The 19569-nt window shown below is 43.1% G+C and overlaps 2 protein-coding genes across 7 annotated transcripts in view; one reads left to right on the top strand and one right to left on the bottom strand.

Annotated features, from left to right (window-relative positions):
- The window catches only part of LOC102523668 (protein FRA10AC1), a 71037-nt gene extending 54626 nt beyond the window's left edge, over window positions 1-16411 (bottom strand). For 3 of the 4 annotated variants that reach the window (XM_032491303.1, XM_032491302.1, XM_032491304.1), the window contains exons 1-2: window positions 16308-16411; window positions 15204-15436 (exon numbers count right to left, since the gene is read on the bottom strand). The gene's annotated coding sequence lies outside the window, so the exon portion shown is untranslated. The remainder of the gene's footprint in view (window positions 1-15203; window positions 15437-16307) is intronic. The other variant, XM_032491305.1, reaches the window with a different exon arrangement.
- Window positions 16398-19569, top strand: part of LGI1 (leucine rich glioma inactivated 1) — a 35102-nt gene continuing 31930 nt past the window's right edge. For all 3 annotated transcript variants that reach the window (XM_014558362.2, XM_006183654.3, XM_006183652.3), the window contains exons 1-2: window positions 16398-17188; window positions 17594-17665. In XM_014558362.2, the coding sequence (XP_014413848.1) occupies window positions 16719-17188; window positions 17594-17665 (542 nt within the window). In that variant the 5' untranslated portion in view covers window positions 16398-16718. The remainder of the gene's footprint in view (window positions 17189-17593; window positions 17666-19569) is intronic.

The following is a 19569-nucleotide window of genomic DNA, read 5'->3' as shown; positions in this document are numbered from 1 at the left end:
AGGTGATAAATAGCAAAGCAAGGCTTTATCAGTGTGCTGGCTTCAGAATTCTTTCCACCTCACCACAGTTGCCTCTGCCATCATTAAAATTTCAATTCTTTGGGTTAAATGCATCTACAAAGAAATTGATCATTCAAATGAAATCTTAACTGAATCTTAGTGTATAAATGGAGTTGTTCTGGCTAAGTATATTTATGGGGAGGAGAGACAGGGAGAGAGAAACTTTAAGGAAGCAGATGCAAAGCCCAAGAAATAGTCAAAAAGCTGCTAGGTTAAAGCATCCATCCCCTATTCAATACAATTGTCCTTGAAGGAATATCTTGCTGTCATTCATACCTTATATCCTATCAGATAATTTCCCACCACCTGAGACAACGAGCTAGACTAACAAAATTTGATTAAAGGGCTCGGTCATTATATGGCAAGGTGGGAAGTAGAGGAGTAATTAAAAGATGAAAATCCACCTTACATTTGGCTTCAGGTTTGCTCTGCCTGTTGAGGGAATCAAACTCTTCTATAACTAATAGATTATTGTGCTTCCTGAGCATTGGTGCTTTAAAACTGCTAATATAGAAACAGAGAAAATCTAGACTTAAAAAAGCAAATTACAATCCAAGAAGGTCTTATATCCAGAGAGAGTTAGAGGAGTTGGAATCATATAGGCATTGGAGAAAGAATGTTGGAATAAGGTGGTTGGAGTGGACACAAAACTGTGCTGGAGCCAATCGCCGTTTTTTCCATCCTTGTATGGTCTTTTCTGGTTGTTGTCATGACAATCATGAACTCTCTTGGCACTGGTGAATGTGTCATTTAGCATGCTAATGCATTACAATGAGCGTATAATGAGGCTCGAGGTCCAATGGAAGTCAAATCCTCTGCCATTTTGGGCTTCGTTGGTTCAAATCAATTCATGTTTCTTCTCTTTACAGCTGCCTCCTGAGACTTTGATAAGAATAATTGGTTTCTATCTGAGGGAGGGGCAGGGGTATGATCCTGGGACAACAGGCTTGGTAACAAAAAAGAAAGTTGCTTTTAATCAGAACACTGGCAATCTGGTGGACTCAGTGTTCCTCAGAAACCATCCCCAAAGATTCCCCTCAGCCATGAAAGTTTTAAAGGGAAACAAGGAAGTAACCTCAGTTAATCATTGAGATAGGCGGTTGTCGCCATCCCCCACTGCATGCAAACTTGTGGTGCAGGCTTGTCCCAATCATCTGCTGCTGAGCCTGCTCTTTCATGACTCAGGAAGGTCTGCGAGCAACTGTTCTATAAACCAGAGGCAGGGGTTGGGAGGAGGGGCCTGCAGGGTCCTATTCAGTATTACTATCCAGGATCCCTTTCTTGATTCTCCCTAAAGACCTCTTTTTAGAAACAATAGTGTCTCCTACTCCCACTTCTGCCAAAAAAAATTCCCTTACTAAGAAATGATCAATTAATTTTCTCATTTTCCTAGGTTTAAACCCTACCTCTGCCATTGGCTAGATTTATGACCTGTTTATTTCATCTCTCTAGCCTCAATTGTCTTACCTGAGAAATGGGCATATCAGTGATTCCTACCTCATAGTCACAAGAAATAAGTGATATGTGATGTATCTGTATGAGATAATGGATGCTCACTAAACCTATTGTGGTAAAAGTTTCATGACATGTGTAAGTCAAATCATTATGTTGTACACCTTAAACTTATATGGTACTGTACATCAATTATATCTCAATAAAACTGGAAAAGAAAATAAAAGAAAAAAGAAGTGATATAATGTAGTGTATATATAAATGTTCTTAGCACAATGCTCAATACCCAAACAAGGTCCAATGAAGGTGATCAGAGTATCTATCCCCAAAATATGCCACCATTTTTTTAGGATTGTTTTCAGCTGAGAGCAGTTAGCTCTCTACCCTTTCCCTTCCTATCTAAAAACAGTGTATAAATTTCCCTTTGTAAAGGTAACATAAATTGCCATTTCTAAACTTGTCTCCATCTCCAGTACTGGAAAAAGAAGTATTCGGGAGACAGCTGTTATCACCTGAAAGGACCCTTATCTGCACAACAAATCTTACTAAACAACTCTCATTTACCATACATTTCCCAGTCACCTTCCCAGAACTACCCCCCCCCCCCCCGGCCCCCAGAGGCGCCCATCCCCTTTTCCTTTGTCTAGCCTCTTCTCTATACTTTATCACCCTGTATTAAGAAGATAAATTCTTACACCCCAATTCTTTCACCTTCTTGAGTCACATTTCTTTGTGAACTCCTGAGCATAGGTATGTAATTACTTTTTTTCTCCCTTATTAAGCTGTCTTTTGTCAGTTTAACTTGTGCTGATACGAGGTACTGAATCTAAGAGAGCAGGGAAGTTTTTCCTTCCCTATATAGGTATGAAAACTTTCTCTTTTTGTCCTTTTTTCTTGGCATTATTTTTCTTGTTCCCTGGCTTTCCCTAGAAACTATTTCTCAGAACCTTTGGCCATCTTCATGAGGATTTAGAAGCAAAAGAGAGAGGAGGTGTCCCAGATCTTTGGGAGCAGAGGGCCTACGGGAGACACTGCCTACTGCTGCAGCCACCTGATGTCCACAGGGAAGCAGAGGCCCTTGGGGAGGCTGCTAGGATAGATTAAGACACAGCTGGGGCTCTTGGTTTAGTTTAAACTTTCCTGACAACTTAGTCAGGATTCTGCGCTGCTATTGCCACTCCACCTGAAATGTCCCCTAACACTGCCTCCCCCTTGCTTGTTTCCTCTTGTTTAATTCTCATCTCCCCTAGGCCATGTGATGCTCGCTCGAGGGCAGGAGCTCTTTGAGTCTTGCCTTCTACTGAATGTCCAGTGTCGTGCTGTGCCTCACGTGCAGAACACACTTTCACACACATTTATTGAGTGAGCGAACTGAGACAACTATGCTGAGTAAGAACTAAGATTCATTTGTTCACAGTAAAAAAAAAAAAAAAAATCCCGTGTTTACTTAGTTCTAATCTAAGCAATATAGTTACAGTCAAATGTCAGATGGCGACTTCTCCACTTACACCTGTGTGCATCACAACTCACTTCAACATTGGTGCAGAAAAGGAATGAAAGGGGAAAAGTGTTGTTTTCTTGAAAAAAAAAACCAAAAAAGCCTTTAACAATCAGTTCGGAGTACTGATGCTCTCCTTGGAGAGCCCCTCCAAAATCTGGTTCTGCTGTAACACAGGGCAGAAGGGAATGCCATCTCTGGGCTGTGATTTACCCTCGGATGAGAATGAGGTACCTATTACACAGGCCTGGGGTTGAGGGATATAGTTTGGGTCAAGCAGGCAGCCATTCCTGTCTGTTCTGCCCCATTCTCAGGCCTGGTTTCTCCTCTCATTCCCCTCCCTCAGGCATTCTGACAGCTTCAGGAGGGGCCAGCTCTTATAAGGGTATGTTGGATAGCAGGAGAGAGATCAAAACGATAATAGCTTTCTATGTGCCAAACACTTCTTACATTATCTCTTTCCTCTTCACAGCAATCCTGTGAGGTGAGTATTACTTCCAGTCTACAGATGAGGAAAACAGGACGAGAAAGTATAAGAACTTTCCCAAGGTCATTTAGCTGGTAAATGGCAAAGTCAGGACTTGAGTTGCAGCTACCACACTAGACTGCATCCTACTGGACTGGGATCAACAAGGGGCCCCCCAGCTCTCCCTAGAGATCCTCCAGAGCCAGGGTTGGGTCAGCCTCAGTCATTCCCATCCCTCAAACTATATTAACAAACCATGCTGTACAGACATGTTACATAATACTTGTCTTACACAGACAAGGCCTCAGGAACTGTCTATAATTTCATATACATCAAAAATAAGGAATTACATGATAACATTTGGAAACAGAAGTCTATTTGAAGCCAAAGTATATGGCCTTGGGCAAGTCGTTTAATCTCTGTGAGCTTCTGATTCCTCATCTGGAGAGTGAGGATGATAATGCCTCACTTGGAAGCCAGGTAAGTGATCAATTGAGCATCTGGCCCATAGGAGGCCCAACAAGCACTGATTTCTCTGTTTTCCTCGCTTTGCCACTGGGAGCAGCAGGGGCAGTGCCAAACGTGGGGCCAGGAGGGGGGCTGGTGCAGAATTCCAGTGCTTCTCCACTGCCAGAGATCAGTGCCTGGACCAGCAGGGTACTAATCATATGGACATAACCAGTTCCGTCATTCCCTTGTCATTTTCTGGGGTCAAATTCCAAGTTTCTTGGGTCATCATTCCGCTGAAACGAATGGGTGTAATATAGGCCACAAGTCACAGGCAGCAATGGAAAGCTCTTAGTTCTCCCAGAATGAGAGCCAAACAAAACAAGAGCCTTTCTAAAGGGATAAGACAAAAGCAACAAGCCTGAAATCCAACATCATGAAGTTCAAGTTTCCAGCATGCGCAGTCTAGTTGCATGATTTCCCTTTTAATTTCAGAATCATAAACCAAACCAAACAAAAAAGCAGCTAAAAGTCTCCTTGAAAGGATAAAGGAGTGTCTCTTTCAAGAAAAAAAGGCACTGCTAGTAACTATCTTAGGAGTAATTCAGGCATAAAGTAGAAGAAGTGGGCAGTAATCATATTTTCAACTTTATATTCTAATAAACAAGTCCCACTCTGGGGTAACATCTCTCAGAGCCACTGTTTGTCCTTAGGACCACCTCAAATTATATTTTTGGCTCAATTATGTTTACCTTGCCCATGATTTAGAATTATGCTTGCTTTATTCCCTAACAAAATTTTTTTAAGCCAGTAGAAATGGTGGCTTACCATGGCCTTGCCTGAATTTTTTGTGTTTGGCTTTGAAAAATTCGAATATATTTCCAGAGAAAATGCTAAATAGCTAAAATCATACTTATCAAAAATATTCTGGGATCATTTGTTGCTGTATCCTTTTTTAAAATTGAGGTATAATTGATGTATTATATGGTTTCAGGTGTACAACATGATTCCATATTTATGTATACTGCAAAATGATCACCACGACAAGTCTAGTTAGCATCTGTCACTATGCAGTTACAAATTTTTTTTCTTGTGATGAGACCTACAAGCCCTACTCTCTTAGCACCTTTTAAATATGCAACATGATATTATTAACCCTCGTCAATATAGGCAACAGAGTATGCATCTGTATACTTTTGATTTAAACTTTGCCATATGCATTTTGGTTATTAACTGCAGTGCGTGTATCTACAACATACAAAATGAGAAAGACAAAGTCTTTCCAAAACCTGACTTTTTACCAGGTATTTCTCCTTTCTGAGGAGAGGAATCAGGAGATTATAGAATGTTAGTGCTATAAAGACAGAGAAACTGAGGCCTAAGGAAATGAAACGCCTTGTGCAAGGCCACACAGTCACTCCACAGTTCCTGCTGGAGGGTATCTGTCAGTTTGTTTTGGATTCTGTGTGAAGAGCATTCAGCTTCCTCGAGTTAATGGATTATTGATTAATGTTCAGAAAAATGCACAAAGAAGTTTTTTATGTTCCCCACTATGAGAACTTCTTTTATTCTTCCTCAGTGGGAACCCTCGGAGCATTCTGGCCAAGACAATTCTTCATTGTGTGTGGAGGTCCCAAGAGTTTCAGGATCTTAGCATCTCCAGCCCAACAACCACAGCCAGGGTGAGAGCAGAAATGCCTTATGCATTTCCAAACACCTCCTAGTACTGCCTTTAGTCGATACCCACTGGGGTATTCTAAGACCAAAATGATGAAAAGTCCTCCCTCGCTACCTTGCCCTCCCCAGTGCCTTCTGTACTACTCATCTCACTAAATCATCATTCCTTCCTTCCTTTCAAGGTTTTCTAAGCATCCAGGAATAACCACGAGTGATATTTATCCATTTACCAGCTTCAGGCATATGGGGCATTGTGAAGCAGGAGGCAACTAAGCCCCGTGTTTTCAGAGCTCCTCAGGGCATCCAACAGCTACTGCCTACTTGCCTTTGGACGTGCAAGATCCTGCTCAACACTCTCCTTGCCTTTCCAATAATCTGCTCTCCAACAGGATTTCTGGCAGGGACAGTTGACGTGGATGGGATTCTTAGAGATCAGCCAGCCCAAGAGCTTCCTTTGAAAACCAGAGCCTAGATGTCAAGAGTTGTGCCCAAGGTCATACAGCTCATCCATCACAGAACCAGATCTTAGCCCCTTTTCTTCCTTCCATGTCCCAGAGACAAACTCCCCACATGCCACCGCTTTTCCAAGGATCAACCCTGGTTACACGCCCAGGTTAGCACAAAGGCTCAATCCACATCGCCTCACTGGGATTCTGCACTCACACAGCTCTTGCCCGCTTTTGTGTGAATAAGGTAGATTATCTTCATTTCAGGAAACCACTCTGAAGCAAGGGTCAGTGCTGTGGCGTGACTAAGAGCATGGAATTCCTCAGTGTAAAGCCAGATTGACCTCTTATTTTGGGCAAGCTGCCTAGCTTCTGTGCCTCAGTTTCCTCGTTTATAAATTGGGAGTCAATAATAGCCAAGCTATGTATGTTATGATTAAATGGAATCACGGATCTAAAGCACCCACAACAGTGCCTGGCACATTATAAATACAGGTTAAGTCTTGTCATCATCATCTTCTGCTTCTTCATCAATTACACCACTTTTCTTCCCCTGAAAATTTGACCAAGGAAAGAAAGCAGGGCTGGTTCACTTTCTCACACCAGCATAAACCAGAAGGGGCTCTCCCTTTGGGGACATAAGCAATGGTCTCCAATCCAGGGCTAATTCAGTTCCTACTCAAAATTGAAGACAGTCATGAAAATGTATAAACTCAACATACTTAACTTTGGGAATAAAAATTAAGCAAAACGAAGTTTATTTTTTAAGAGTAAAGCACCAGCTCACACCTCTAAATGATCTTTTCTCTTTTATAGGGCCATTTTAGCTGTTTCTCCTAGTCAATGATCATTCAGTCAAGTAAATAGAAAGATACATAAATTATGGGTCTTGCCTTCAAGGAGGCTTTTTTAAGCAGTACAACTTGCTGCCTTTCATTCTGTGTACCTAAGTTTCACTCTGTGATGGGCTCGGGATCTTGGTAAATCAATAGTGCCAGGGCTGACAGTCTACCAGGTTCGCTGACCCTCCTCTCCCTTCCTTGTAGGCCATCACTCCTAATGGGGTGATTCCCCAGGCTTCCATGCTGTTCCCAGTTCTCTTAGAGCCCAGTCAGTTGCTTCCTCCTGAGGAGTAGCTGGAAGAGTATATTAAACATGTCTTTTTATTTTCTTTATTTTGATGGTTTGACATTTGGAGCCTTGCTGACTTTGGAGGGACTGCCCCTCCCAGGGTTAGCCAATTCCTGGAGATAGTAAATGACTTACCTTGTGAATGTATCTTTCATATGCAAACCAGTGCCAACCAGTATCTCCAATCACCTCCTCTATTGGGCTGTCATACTTCCAACCACCATCCACCTGTCCTAATCATCTCAGGGGCAGGTACCAGACAGTTAGGGACAGCTACTATGCCCCAAAGCCCACTCAGATTATTGAAACTAGTACAATAAAAGTTCTTGTCCACATTTTATCTTCACTATCTCTGCCTCCTGACCGACCCTCATGCTTCCGCATGGGGCCCACCTGCAGGGCGTGCCATGTCTCCTATTTTATACTCCAGGAAACTAAGTAAACAACCTTTTCCTTCACGACAGTCATTCCCATGTCTGCATGTCTTACCACACCTGATTAAAACAAATCTTGGGAACCCTTACAACAAAGGGAAATAAAACAGAGGAGAAAGAGTCAGAGACAAGAGCTCGTTGGGGAGGGAGGATAGAATGCAATTCAGTAAACAAGATAAGAACAGGATAATAATCCCTCATCCCTATAAAAGGTGAGAGATGATCAAAAGCTTTCATAGACACAAAGTCACCCAGCTTTTGGCAAAAGCCTGTGAGGTCAGCATTATTAATCTCATTTTACACAAAGCAATTGAGACCCAGAGAGATTAAGTGATTTGACCAAGATCCTACAGTTAGTGGTGGCAATGCTGGGATTTGAACCCAGAGCTATCAGAGTCTACAATCCTATGGTTGCCTCCCAAATAAGCAGAGAATAATGGAGCCTGGAGCTGTCTGTGATCTTATAATCTGAGTATTCGTTCAATTTGCTTCCAGCTCATGGGCTCACCAAGCTCCCCATAGACAAGAGACTTGGGTGCTTCCTTACCTTCCCCAATGCTTTGTGCATAATAGGGCATTCAGAAGCACACATTGAACTAAGGAATGAAGGAAGAGAAATCAAAAGGGGGCAGGTAAACAGCTCCAAACTGCCTAGGAACCCACTGACTTCCCCTCTCTTGTCCTTGGCTGTGACACACCAAGGAAGCACTGGTATACTGAACTGATGAAGGAAATTTTGAGATGCTACCTATAGAAGACACTGAAACTTCTGTCAGGACAATTTTAAAAGAAATGGTCAAAAAAAAGTGTTCTGCAGAGTTTTGGAGAGCTAAAGGCCAAAGAAGCTATTCTGGTCTGGTTTGCATCTGGCCTTGTTTTCTTCTTAAGCAACTCTGACTGCTTAGGAAGCTCATGTCTGGGATTGAGAAGTTTGGTTTAAGTTTCTCAGAATGCCTAAATGTCTAACTACTCTTCATCACAGATGGCTGGACCTAAGATTAACTGCTAGTTTTCTTTGCTTTACCAAGTAGATGTAATCTACCAACTTTAGCTGTAATGTGAAATCTATTTTTCCATTGACTTCTTTCCTAAAATTGGAGGATGCATTCCAGTGCTAAAACAGCAGACTTTATTTACAACCAATGGCAGATAGCAACTCTTCTCTGTTACTGCCCTTCAAAACTGAGTTACCCACAGGGTCACTATTCAGTTTTTCTGAATAGGTTGGCCCTACTGTGTGCTTAAAAGCTTAAATTTGGGAGTCAGACAAATATGGGTTGAGTTCCAATTAATAGTAGCTATAAGTAGGGAGGGTATAGTTTAAGTGGTAGAGTGCATGCTAGGCATGCACAAGGTCCTGGGTTCAATCCCCAGTACCGCCTCTAAAAATATATAAACCTAATTACCTGCCCCCTCCAAAAAACAAAAACAAAAACAAAAACAAAAACAAAACAATTAGTAGTAGTTATATGACTTTGGGCAAATAATTTATCCTCTTTGAACTTTCATTTTTTTTAATCTGTAAGATGGCATAATAATAGTACTTATCATACAAATTTGCTAAGAAGAATCAATATATAATTCAAATAATTATATAATATAATGTTTATAATATATTATAGAATATAATAATATGTGGTAGCAGGAGTTAGTACCTTTAATTATTCTTGACTGGGCACCGTGAGCCTTTGCAGTCTGGGCTGTGGGTATAGCATTACTGGCTTCTGGTCGAAATTCCCTTCTAACTGTCTTCATCAATTGGATAGTATACCCCTACTTTCCTTCTAACTCCTATTTTTCCTCTTTTGACAAAGGAGAGAGGCTGTGTTCTAGCTCCATGTCCCTATAGCATTTTCACCCACTAATTCAACAAATATTTATTGATCACTCTTTTATTTTGATTTTTTTCTGTTGCTGCATTAACAAACCACCTAAAACGTACTGGCTTAACACAATTATCATTTTATTTGCTCGCAGGTTTTCAGTCTGGTCTGGGCTCAGTTGGGAGTTTCTTCTGCTGGTCTTGCCAGTGGTCATTTTATGGCTGCATTTATCTGGCAGATCCATTTAGGGATGAACTCATACTGGATGCTAGGGTGGCTGGGTCTCTCTTTACATAGTCTCAGGATTTCTAACTCTCTATATCGCCTCCTCACAAGGAGCCTAACTTTTTACATGCACCTCAGGGCTCCCAAAAGTGCAAAAGCAGAAGCTGCCGGGTCTTCTTAAGGCTCTGGGCTGGAACTGCCACAGCATCACTTCTGCCACATTTTGTTGATTAAGGAGGACCAGCCTGGCTCCCAAGGGAGGTGTGGTTCCTTGGGGGCCAGTAACATAACAGACTATCAAAAGCACATTCTAACACTTTGCTAGGCTCACTGGTGAACCTGTCAGACTCGGTCTCTGCCTCCCTAGAGCCGACATCCCAGGGCAGGGGTTCTCAAAACTTGAAAGTGCATCAGAATCACTTTGAGAACCACTGTTCTCGGGTCGCTTCAGCCCTAGACTACATGCCCAGAGATTTTAATTCAGTTGGTCTAGGGTGAGGTATCTGTATTTAAAAAAAACAAACAAACAAACAAACATTTCCTAAGTGATCCTAATGAACAAACAGCCAGGGCTGAGAACCATTGCTTTTAGAGTCTATTCTGTCTCCCTCTCTTTTCGCTTAAAAGCTTCCTTGAGCTGGTCACAATTTGATTCATCTTTATGATCCCACCTGAATATTTCTCTTCTTTGAAACAAGGGTTCTCAAATTTTGTTGCACTTTAGAATTTAAAGCAATTTTTAAGTCCTGAAGTCCAGGTCACACTCCACACCAATTACATAAGAACTTCTAGAGATGTAACCTAAGCATTCAAGTATTTTTTCAAACTCCCCAGGTGATTCCAAAGTGCAGCCAAGTTTGAGAATGGGTGCTTTAAAGCACCCTTACTGACATTGTCCCAGTATACATTTGTAGGTTAAAAAACACTCCTTCCCATGGTCATCTCCAATGTCTTCCTTCGAACACTAAAAACTGCAGAGGATATTTTAACCTAAAATCTTAACTTCTCCTCTGTCTAATCCCACTTACATCAGCATTCATGCCTCAATTGCATAATCATCCTTTAGGGAAACCAGATTTTGCCACATTTGCCATTAAAAAACTTTTTACCCAAGTCAATGAGGAACTTTTGGCGAGGAAGGGGTTAAGATGATAGCCCAGTTGCATGCTGGGAACTGTAGTTCAATAGCAGTGCCTAGCCAGTGAGGCGCTAGGGGCCTCCAAAGCAGCACCCAGCACCCCACATCCCACACTGCCCTTTGGAGAGGCAGTGTCCAGCAGTGACTAACACCTTGGGCACCAGAGTCACACTGCCTGGGTTTGATTCCAGTGACACCCCTCACTAGCTGTGGGACTCTGAGCATGCTCTCTAACCTCCTGGACCTCCTTTTATTTTTTCTGTAAATATAGAGGAAATAATAATAATAATAATAATAATAATAATAATAATAATAATAATATCCAGACCATGAGGTTTTTATGAGGATTAAATGAATTAATACAATAAAGTGCTTAGACCAGCAGCTCACACATGATATTCCTTCTCTGAGTGTCAGCTTTGGTTATTATTGCCTTCTCAACTCCACTCTTGGCTAAACCTCTATTCTCTTGGAGCACAAGAGTTGAAATCCCCCGATTCCACAGTCAGGACATAGAGTTTAGCTGACTTTTGGGAAATTATTTGTAACTGTTTATCTAAATTGTCCCCTGGTCATTGCTCTTTAAAATCATGAGGTTGGGTTTGGGATGATAGCTGATATCATTGCCCTTTGTCCCCACCTAACAGATCCTGGCACATGTCCTGTAGTGAGGGTCCCTTGGTTTTGCCTGGCTAGCGTCCATCCTCTCTGCTTCTGGTAGTAGCACCCAAGTTTGCTTTGGGGACCAGCCCTCTCCCATAGTGTGTACCCCAGGTGGGACTGCCAAACAACGTGCTCTGGCTTCCCATGGAAAATGGGGGGGTATCTGACTCCAGCTCAGCCCAATGGACTCTCTCCTTTGGGGAGGAACATGTGGATAATAACTGGTTGGAATGGAGTCACATGAGGACATTGCCCATTAGTTCCTGCTGCCTAGATCCCCAAGTTCCCACAAATTTCTCCATTTCTAAAGCCTGCTTAGACAGCCCTTCCTTGGATTCCGCGAGTCACTCCATCACTGTGGCAGTAAGGTTCTTTTATGTTTAGATTGGCAGAGTCAGTGTCTATTACTTTCTACCAACGAGTCCTTAGTGACATACTACTTCTAATCTTTAAGATCTGGCCCTCTGCTCACTGCCCTCTCCCCACTCCCCATTTAATTCTGGGAGAGTATCAGAAGTTGAATGCCTTCTTTGTGACATGCCTTCCACGTGCACTATCACTAAGTTTAATATCAACAATGCAAAGGTATTCTACTTTACCAATGTGGAAAATGAGGCACAGAGAAGCTAAGCAACTTGCCTAAAGTCACACAGCCAGTAAATAACAGAAATGATATTTTATCAGGCTAATTGTTGCCCTCAATCAGTAAGTGAAATTTATTGGAATTGAGATCAACAATTCTCTGCGATTTCACAGGCTCCTGGTGCGGGTGAAGATCTTTAGCATCCTCTAATGCAGTGTTTTCTTTTTCTTTTCCTTTTTTTAGGGGGGAAGATCATAAACCGATTGTAAGAAACGTATTTTATATCACAACCCTGTGTGCACAAACACACACACACACAAACACACACACACACACCCCACAAAGAATGGAAACAAAGTCTTCACAAGGCACTAGCTACTCTTAAAGGTAACAGCGTCCAATTTTGGATTCAAAACTATTTTGTTCTTTAAAATTCTGCTTGCACCTACTAGATTGATTTTGTAACCCACTAATGCATCTGACTCGCTGCTTCAAAAACCCTGCTCTATTGAGAAAGCTGCTTAAACTGACACCAGTTTGCATGTCTGAGTGTAAAAGGAGGCAGCGCCACGCTGGATCTTTTAAGGCTCAGAATAATGATTTGTTTACTTGCACAATGTGTGTTTCCTAGGTCACACCAGCCTGAGGGGAAAACTGGGATCAGAACCATGGCACAGGCTGTTCTTTCTCTCTCTGCTTTCATCAACTCTCTCAGAATTGCCAGTCCCTCCTAAAAGACCCCTTCCAGTTTCTGAGAACGCCAGGGAATGTCACACGTGTGTTCCCAAATAGCCTTCATTTCCCCTCTCTTCTGCTCAGGCTCCCTGCTGGGATCATTTGTCACTTCCTATGTCTGCGGGGCTGTCACTACTGTGGGACACTCAGGTTGAGTTGTACCTGGTGGAAAATCCAGTGACTTTGGTGATGCCTGAGCCATGGGCCTGGATGAGGATGCTGTTGGTGTCACATCTCTACGACAGCTTCAGGTGTCAGAGTACTTTGTGTGGTCCTCACAGCACCCACGTGCAACGGCATGGTGCCCTTGTTACAGGCGTCCCAAAGTAGATTCTTCTTACCCCCTCAAATTACACAGGTTCAAGGGCAATGGGTTGAAGAAAAAAATCTTCACCCTTGTTCATAACCACCTTCTTCTCCAGCTCTGGACCTTGTCCCAGACCAAGCTTGGGTATTCCTACTCTCACCCAAACTGGGAGAGAGTTCTTTCTTTCCCTGGAGGCTTCTTGGTTCTTCCATGTGCAGAGACTCTTGGCAAGGCCACAGTCTGTCATAGTGCCCAGAAGTGCCTGCTTCCTAGAGTGAACTTACACTTAAAATAAATCCATTTTTGTCTGAGAGCTTTGCTTCCCAGGTATCAGGAGTCCCATGTTCAGAATTCAAGTCCTGTTGCAATGCTGATAATGATGATGATGACGACAAATCTTTTCCATGTATTGGACCCCATGCTAAGCACTGTAGATACATTACCGTCTCTCATTCTCTAAGCAACTTTATGTGATATGTACTATTCTACGTACTCCTCAGTTTACAGAGGAGAAAACTGTGCCCTGGAAACGTTGAACAGCCAGCCTATGGTCACGTGGACGGCCAAGTCCAGAGCCAGCCCTGGACCCCTCAGCTCCTCCTCCAGAGCTGGGACTGGACAGTAAGCCTGCTTCAGTCAGGCCTCCCTACCTCTCTGGGCCTCCTTCCAGCTCTGCCTGCATCCTTTCCAGGCCCCTCTCCCAAGGCCCCCGCTGTGATGCACAGGTGGGTTGCCCAACCTCATATGAAGGCCTCCAAGCTGGTGGGAACCCCGAAGCTTCCACCCTCCTGCTTCCCACATCCTCTCTGCGCCCTTCCAGGGATTCCCAGAGCAGCGCAGGGAAGCCTGGTCAGTAATAGAGCCCCCTCTCCAGGCCCCTCAGGACTTCAGCATAGCAGCAACCTGCCCTCCTTTCACTAGCCCTCTCCTCCATCCAGTTCTGGAGCCTGGAATGGTTCTTCCTCCCTAAAAGGCCATCAGCAATCTGTACTACACGGTTAAAATGGTGCCTGATCATAGTGGGTGTTTTAATTGAATAGGGAATTCAAGTCTGGGCATTTAAATGCCATAGAAAAAGAAAAAGTTACTGTCTTTTCAGAATGCCCATTGTAATTTGTCCTTAGAGTCCCCCCTTCACCCCCCATCATGGTCCTTTTTCCACTTGAACTGACAAACTGAACCACTAGATAAATACAGCTGCAAAGTGAAGTTATGGGTATGATTTCTCTCCCTCATTTGTTTGCCCTCCAAGCTTAACCAAGTCAAATATGAAAGACCGTTCACCCTTTCTTTGACCCTTCTACAGAGCACAAAGCCCAGGGCTGATCACGGCATCGTGATAATCTGATACATTTGAAAGTGAAACAGAGTAGGGGAATTATCTTGTTGACTGCACCGATCAGTTTAACCAAGTATCTGCCAGAGTGTCATCCCACGCAGAGTGCCACTCACCGTCTGTGCGACCTCCTGTACCTGTTACAGTTTCCCCATCTGTAACACTCAGGGATTGGATCCGAGAACTCTGAGGTCCCTGAAAGTTCTCAGGGTCTTTATAGTTACAGAACACATCGTTTGCAAGTCAGATAACTTAGGGCGTGGGTGATTGTTTGAATAAAAAACATCTTCTATAATATTCTCGCCACGTAATTAAGTTACAAAGCAGGTTTGCATTGTGCACTTGAAGTAGGATTCAGTTTACAAAAATCTGACTTGCAGCCAACTTTTAAGTGACACTTTTACTGTTTCAAGTGGGGCTTGCCTGTAGGTCATGGTTTCTAAAAATCACTGTGATATACTCCCTCCCTCCATAGAGCCCTAAGCAGTGAAGCAAGAGCAGAATGCATTCAAAGTCATTGCTTCTCCTGGACTTAGTTTTCCTTTTCTGTTCTCTAAAGAAACAAACAAATAAAAAACCTAATATAATCACAAATCCTCAAAAAGGAGCTTAAGGATAATAACCTACTGGTCCTTTTGAAACACAAACCAGATCATATCACTCCTCTGCCTAAAACTCTGCAGAGGTGTCCATGGTTCTCCAGGTGGTGGCCAGGCCTTGGCAAGTGCTCCTTGCTCCACCTGGAAGGCTCACACCAACCTGCACTTTCATTCCCCCCTTACCTGAGAACTCAGCTCGATCGTCGATTCTTTGGTGAATTGTCCTTGACTTCCTTCAGGGTAACTCTGAGAAGCAATGTCGGGTTTCTTTGGATGAGCGTGTCCCGACCGACCGTGGAGAGCCTCTATGCTCTGTTGCTGCCCATAACGACACACTGGCTGCTCACGTCGTGCACGACGCGGTCCAGGCCCCAGATTTGCCCCGGGGTCTCTCCTTTTGTGGAGCCTGCAGTCTTCTGGGTAAAAAGAGAGCAGTCAGATACGAGAAGGACCACAACTTCACCACCCTGCCCTCCCCGTAAATGAGGGGTGGGAGTGAGTGCAGGGGGAGCCACCGACGAGAGGGGAAGGGTAGACTGTCAATGCCTCCAGTTCTGTGTGTGCAGGGTGAGTTTCTGTCCTAATCACACATTTGCTTAGACAGTCCTTGTACTATTTTCAGCCTAAGAAGCTGAAAGAGAAAGAGTGTGGACTGACATCCCCAGGCTGGCTGTACCAGCTTGAGGGGTGGCCGCCTTCAGCCTGGTAAGAGGACTAAGCAGACATTCCTCCATCCTAAGCACAGACTATACCGCCCTGCCCCCAAAGCCAGGGCCTCTTGTTTTTCTCTTGTTTAAATGAATTTCCTTCTCCAAAGGGACATCCTCTTTCCCATCAAATATGACAGTAACATAGCCTTCCATTTTGACTTAATGTTCATAATACTTATGGAACCTCTGCGCTCTCGTGCCCATTCTACAGATGGGGGAATAGATCTAGAGACAACATTGGGCTAATTCTTGGCAGAACTGGACCTTCCAAAGCCACTAGGTCTCTGGCATCTCCTCAGCCTATCTCAGCCTCCTGGGTTCAGCCAGAGCTTTTCCAGAGCCCTGGAAGCCAAAGCTGGCTGCCTCCTGCTGCCAGGGAGTTCCTTCCAGGCTTCTGGTTCTAGGGCTGAAGAAGGGGGAGTGTGAGAGGTGAGGAGGGCAGATTACACACAGAGGCAGTCAATGCTTCTGTCTCCCTCCCTCACCACGGGAGAAGGGGATGGTTTACACATGGGCGGGGCAGATTATGAAAATCAATAATTTATGACAATTAAGTGTCAGAAAAGTATTTACTCACATTCACTCCCTGAAAGTCACATTCTCCATGTGTTCTTGTTTGTCTTTCAGCGATGGCGTCAGTCAGGTGGACTCAGAAAGAAATACCAAGGTTTCAGCCAAATGCTGCCGAGGGAGAGAGTTTCATTTCACTTCATTTTTTTCAGCCGGGGCTGGCTCCAAAGCTAGTTTTTCTTACTAGGTTGTTTGCCACATGAAAAGCAAATTCCCAGAGGTTTCTGAGATTGCCGAGATCCAGGCAAGATGACTGCTCCCACCCACCCGCCCACCCACCCACTAATAAGACATAATGCCGTCCTATTTTTGGTAACAATTAAAGGGCCTCCCGGTGCAAGCAGAAAGCTGTTTATTTTCTGTTACATCACTTCGCTTTGCCTTCGAAGGCTGGTCTGCGCTCAGTGTTTTCCTGGTGATGCAAGTCCGCTCTCTCCTCCAGCAGTTGGATCCCTCCCACCTCGCAGCACCTCACAGGTCTCTTCCCGGAGCAGCGCATCGCTGGAGCGAGGAGCAGCTCACGAATCAGCTGCAGGTCCCGGTTTTGAAAAGCAGAGAGAGAGAGGCAGCAAAGGAAAAGGGTGGACTCTTATGTGATCTGGTCTTAGAGCAAGACAAGCACCATCTGAATTCCAGAAGCCCTGTTCATGTTTGGGGATATTTTTCTGACTGCATGGAATCAGAGAGAAGCCAAAGGATGGGAAATGCCTGCATCCCCCTGAAAAGAATTGCTTACTGCCTATGTCTCTTATCTGCGCTTTTGCTGACTGAGGGGAAGAAACCAGCGAAGCCAAAATGCCCTGCTGTGTGTACTTGTACCAAAGATAATGCTTTATGTGAGAATGCCAGATCCATTCCACGCACCGTTCCTCCTGATGTTATCTCATTGTAAGGCCCGTAAGCATTTTGATATCTAATTTACGATTTAAACCTTCCAGCCGATGTATTTGGGGCTTTGTATGTATTGGTAGAAGGGCATAGAGAGAAAGATTCCTCTTGCACGCTTGGCCGTTTGACGGGGCTAACATTTTGCTGCATTTAGAAATTCTGATTTTTATTAGCTGCTACAGAACATGCTTAGATACCTTCCACTCCTGAGCATTATTATGAGAAACCTGTAGCAGTTTCATCTCTCCTGCTCCATCTGGGAAGGAACAGTATTGTACTTCACAAAATAGGGTCAAAATAGGGACTGTTTTGCTAAACCGGATTAACATAAGGCTTGTTCTCTGTCTGTGTGTGTCTCTTTGTGTGTGTCTGTTTGTTGTTTTGTTTTGTTTTGTTTTCTTTCAGATCCTTTGTGAGATCTGGTTTTACTGAAATCTCAGAAGGGAGTTTTTTATTCACACCATCGCTGCAGCTCTTGTGAGAAATATTTATATCATGACTATTTTTAATAGAGCATATATTTGGATAAGCCTTCTAGTGAAACGATCTCAGTATTAATTTTGTCAGATGTGATTATATTTCTGGAGAGGAAAAGCTTATCAGTCAAGTGAGAGGTAGATGGGTTTGTTTGCGACTTGATTCCAACAGTGCAGGTTGATTCTTGCAATGGCAAATTTGCTAACCTGTCATGCTGTCTACTTTCGTGGCTGTTTATGAAGTTGTTGGAATGTTGCAACAATGATCCTAATTTCATTCCACTCTTTTACTTTCATTTTTGACTTGAGAACTTTGGTTATTTTGCTCTGGAGTTTCTGAATTAGTCGATACAGAACACAGCATAACATATGCGCTCAAGATGTTGTCCTTGGGGACCTGGGGCAGGCTGCTACTCTGTGTGATTTACTGTGTGGAGAAGAAAAATCTGGGTTCTTTCTAGGTAATTCCTTAAAATACTAATTCTCAAGCGACTGTTTTCTAATCTCATCTAATTTATAACTAGTCCCCTTACAAGGAGAAAAAGAAAATAATAATATAGGATAGTGCAAAGGATTAGTTTTTGCTGTGTGTTTTGAGTTAGCCATGAGGGAACCACATATTCAGTCTATGTCCGAAAACAGTCAAAAATAATATTTGACTAAGAAATCAGATCTCTCCACAGGCATAACGTAACATGTATAATTTGTTCTGATGTGTGACGTTTGGCAATTGGAGTGCTAGTTCTTAGAGCAGGACCACATGGGGATCAGGAGGTCTCCTGGTGCTCAGGTGTCAGGCAACAGACTGGGTTGTAGTTACCGGTTCCAGGAGAGAATCAGCCAATTGCCCACCAACTGTGGTTATCTTAACTGCATGACCCAAGTCTGTTTGCGTGTTTGTTTTCTTACCTTAATTGGCCATTTTGTCTGTTTGGGGTTATATATACAGAGGCAAAAGCATGAATTTGAAACGGAAGACACTTGTATATAAATCTCACCCCACTATTCACTAGAAACTAGACATATAATCGTGTGCAAATGACTAAATCTCTCTGAACCTCAGTCTCCTCATCTGTAAAATGGAAGTGATAACACATTGAAGGGTTGTTATCAGAGATAAATAAGATTTAAGTAGATAAAATGCTTGGCAGAGGGTATGACAAATGGTTACACATTTTATCAGCGGTAGGATTTTCACTTTTTACATAAAGCTAAAAAGCTAAAATAAAAAATATCACTTATTGTTTTGTCTATATGAAATCCCAAAACAGATTTGACTGTTTCCGTTGAATTCACAAACCTGATCAGGTGTTTTGACATTATGTAACAATTTTTGCCAAGGTCCTTTTACTAGTTAATGTCTTTGCAATTAACAATTGAGTAGAATATTCTGAAGGGATTTATCTGTTTGATTGATGGCTAATGGTGTGATTAGGGGAAGTGTTAGCACACCAAACAAATCCAAAACAGACAGAGTCTTTACCACATAAAGGGGCAAAGTATCCAATGATGGCATCCTTCCATAGGATAAAAATTGGTTGTATGTGAGAAAGTGATCGAGTGTGCTTATGTTATTTATTTGGTAAATAAATAAATGGCTCATTTAAAAAACATCCTTTTGATGGGCGAAGGCACCTCTCTCCCCCCAGGATAGTTAAACAGATCAGTCCTTAAAATTCAAGAAGTGTCAGTTGATACATGCTGCTCATATGCCAACACTAGATGGTCGTTAGCTGTGACACAGAAAGCCTGGATGCATCAGCCTCATTAGTTAGCACATCTCCACTTTGTTTTCGCTGGGTGGCCCCAGCCTCGGCAAGCACAGATGCTGGACAATGTTATAGAAATAGTTCCCGGCTGCTGCAGGGTAATGTGATTACACGTATTTAGAATCACAGAGGGAAG

The sequence above is a fragment of the Camelus ferus genome, chromosome 11 (assembly GCF_009834535.1).
Source record: "Camelus ferus isolate YT-003-E chromosome 11, BCGSAC_Cfer_1.0, whole genome shotgun sequence".
NCBI lineage: Eukaryota > Metazoa > Chordata > Mammalia > Artiodactyla > Camelidae > Camelus > Camelus ferus.
This window is presented reverse-complemented; position numbering and strand designations above follow the sequence as displayed.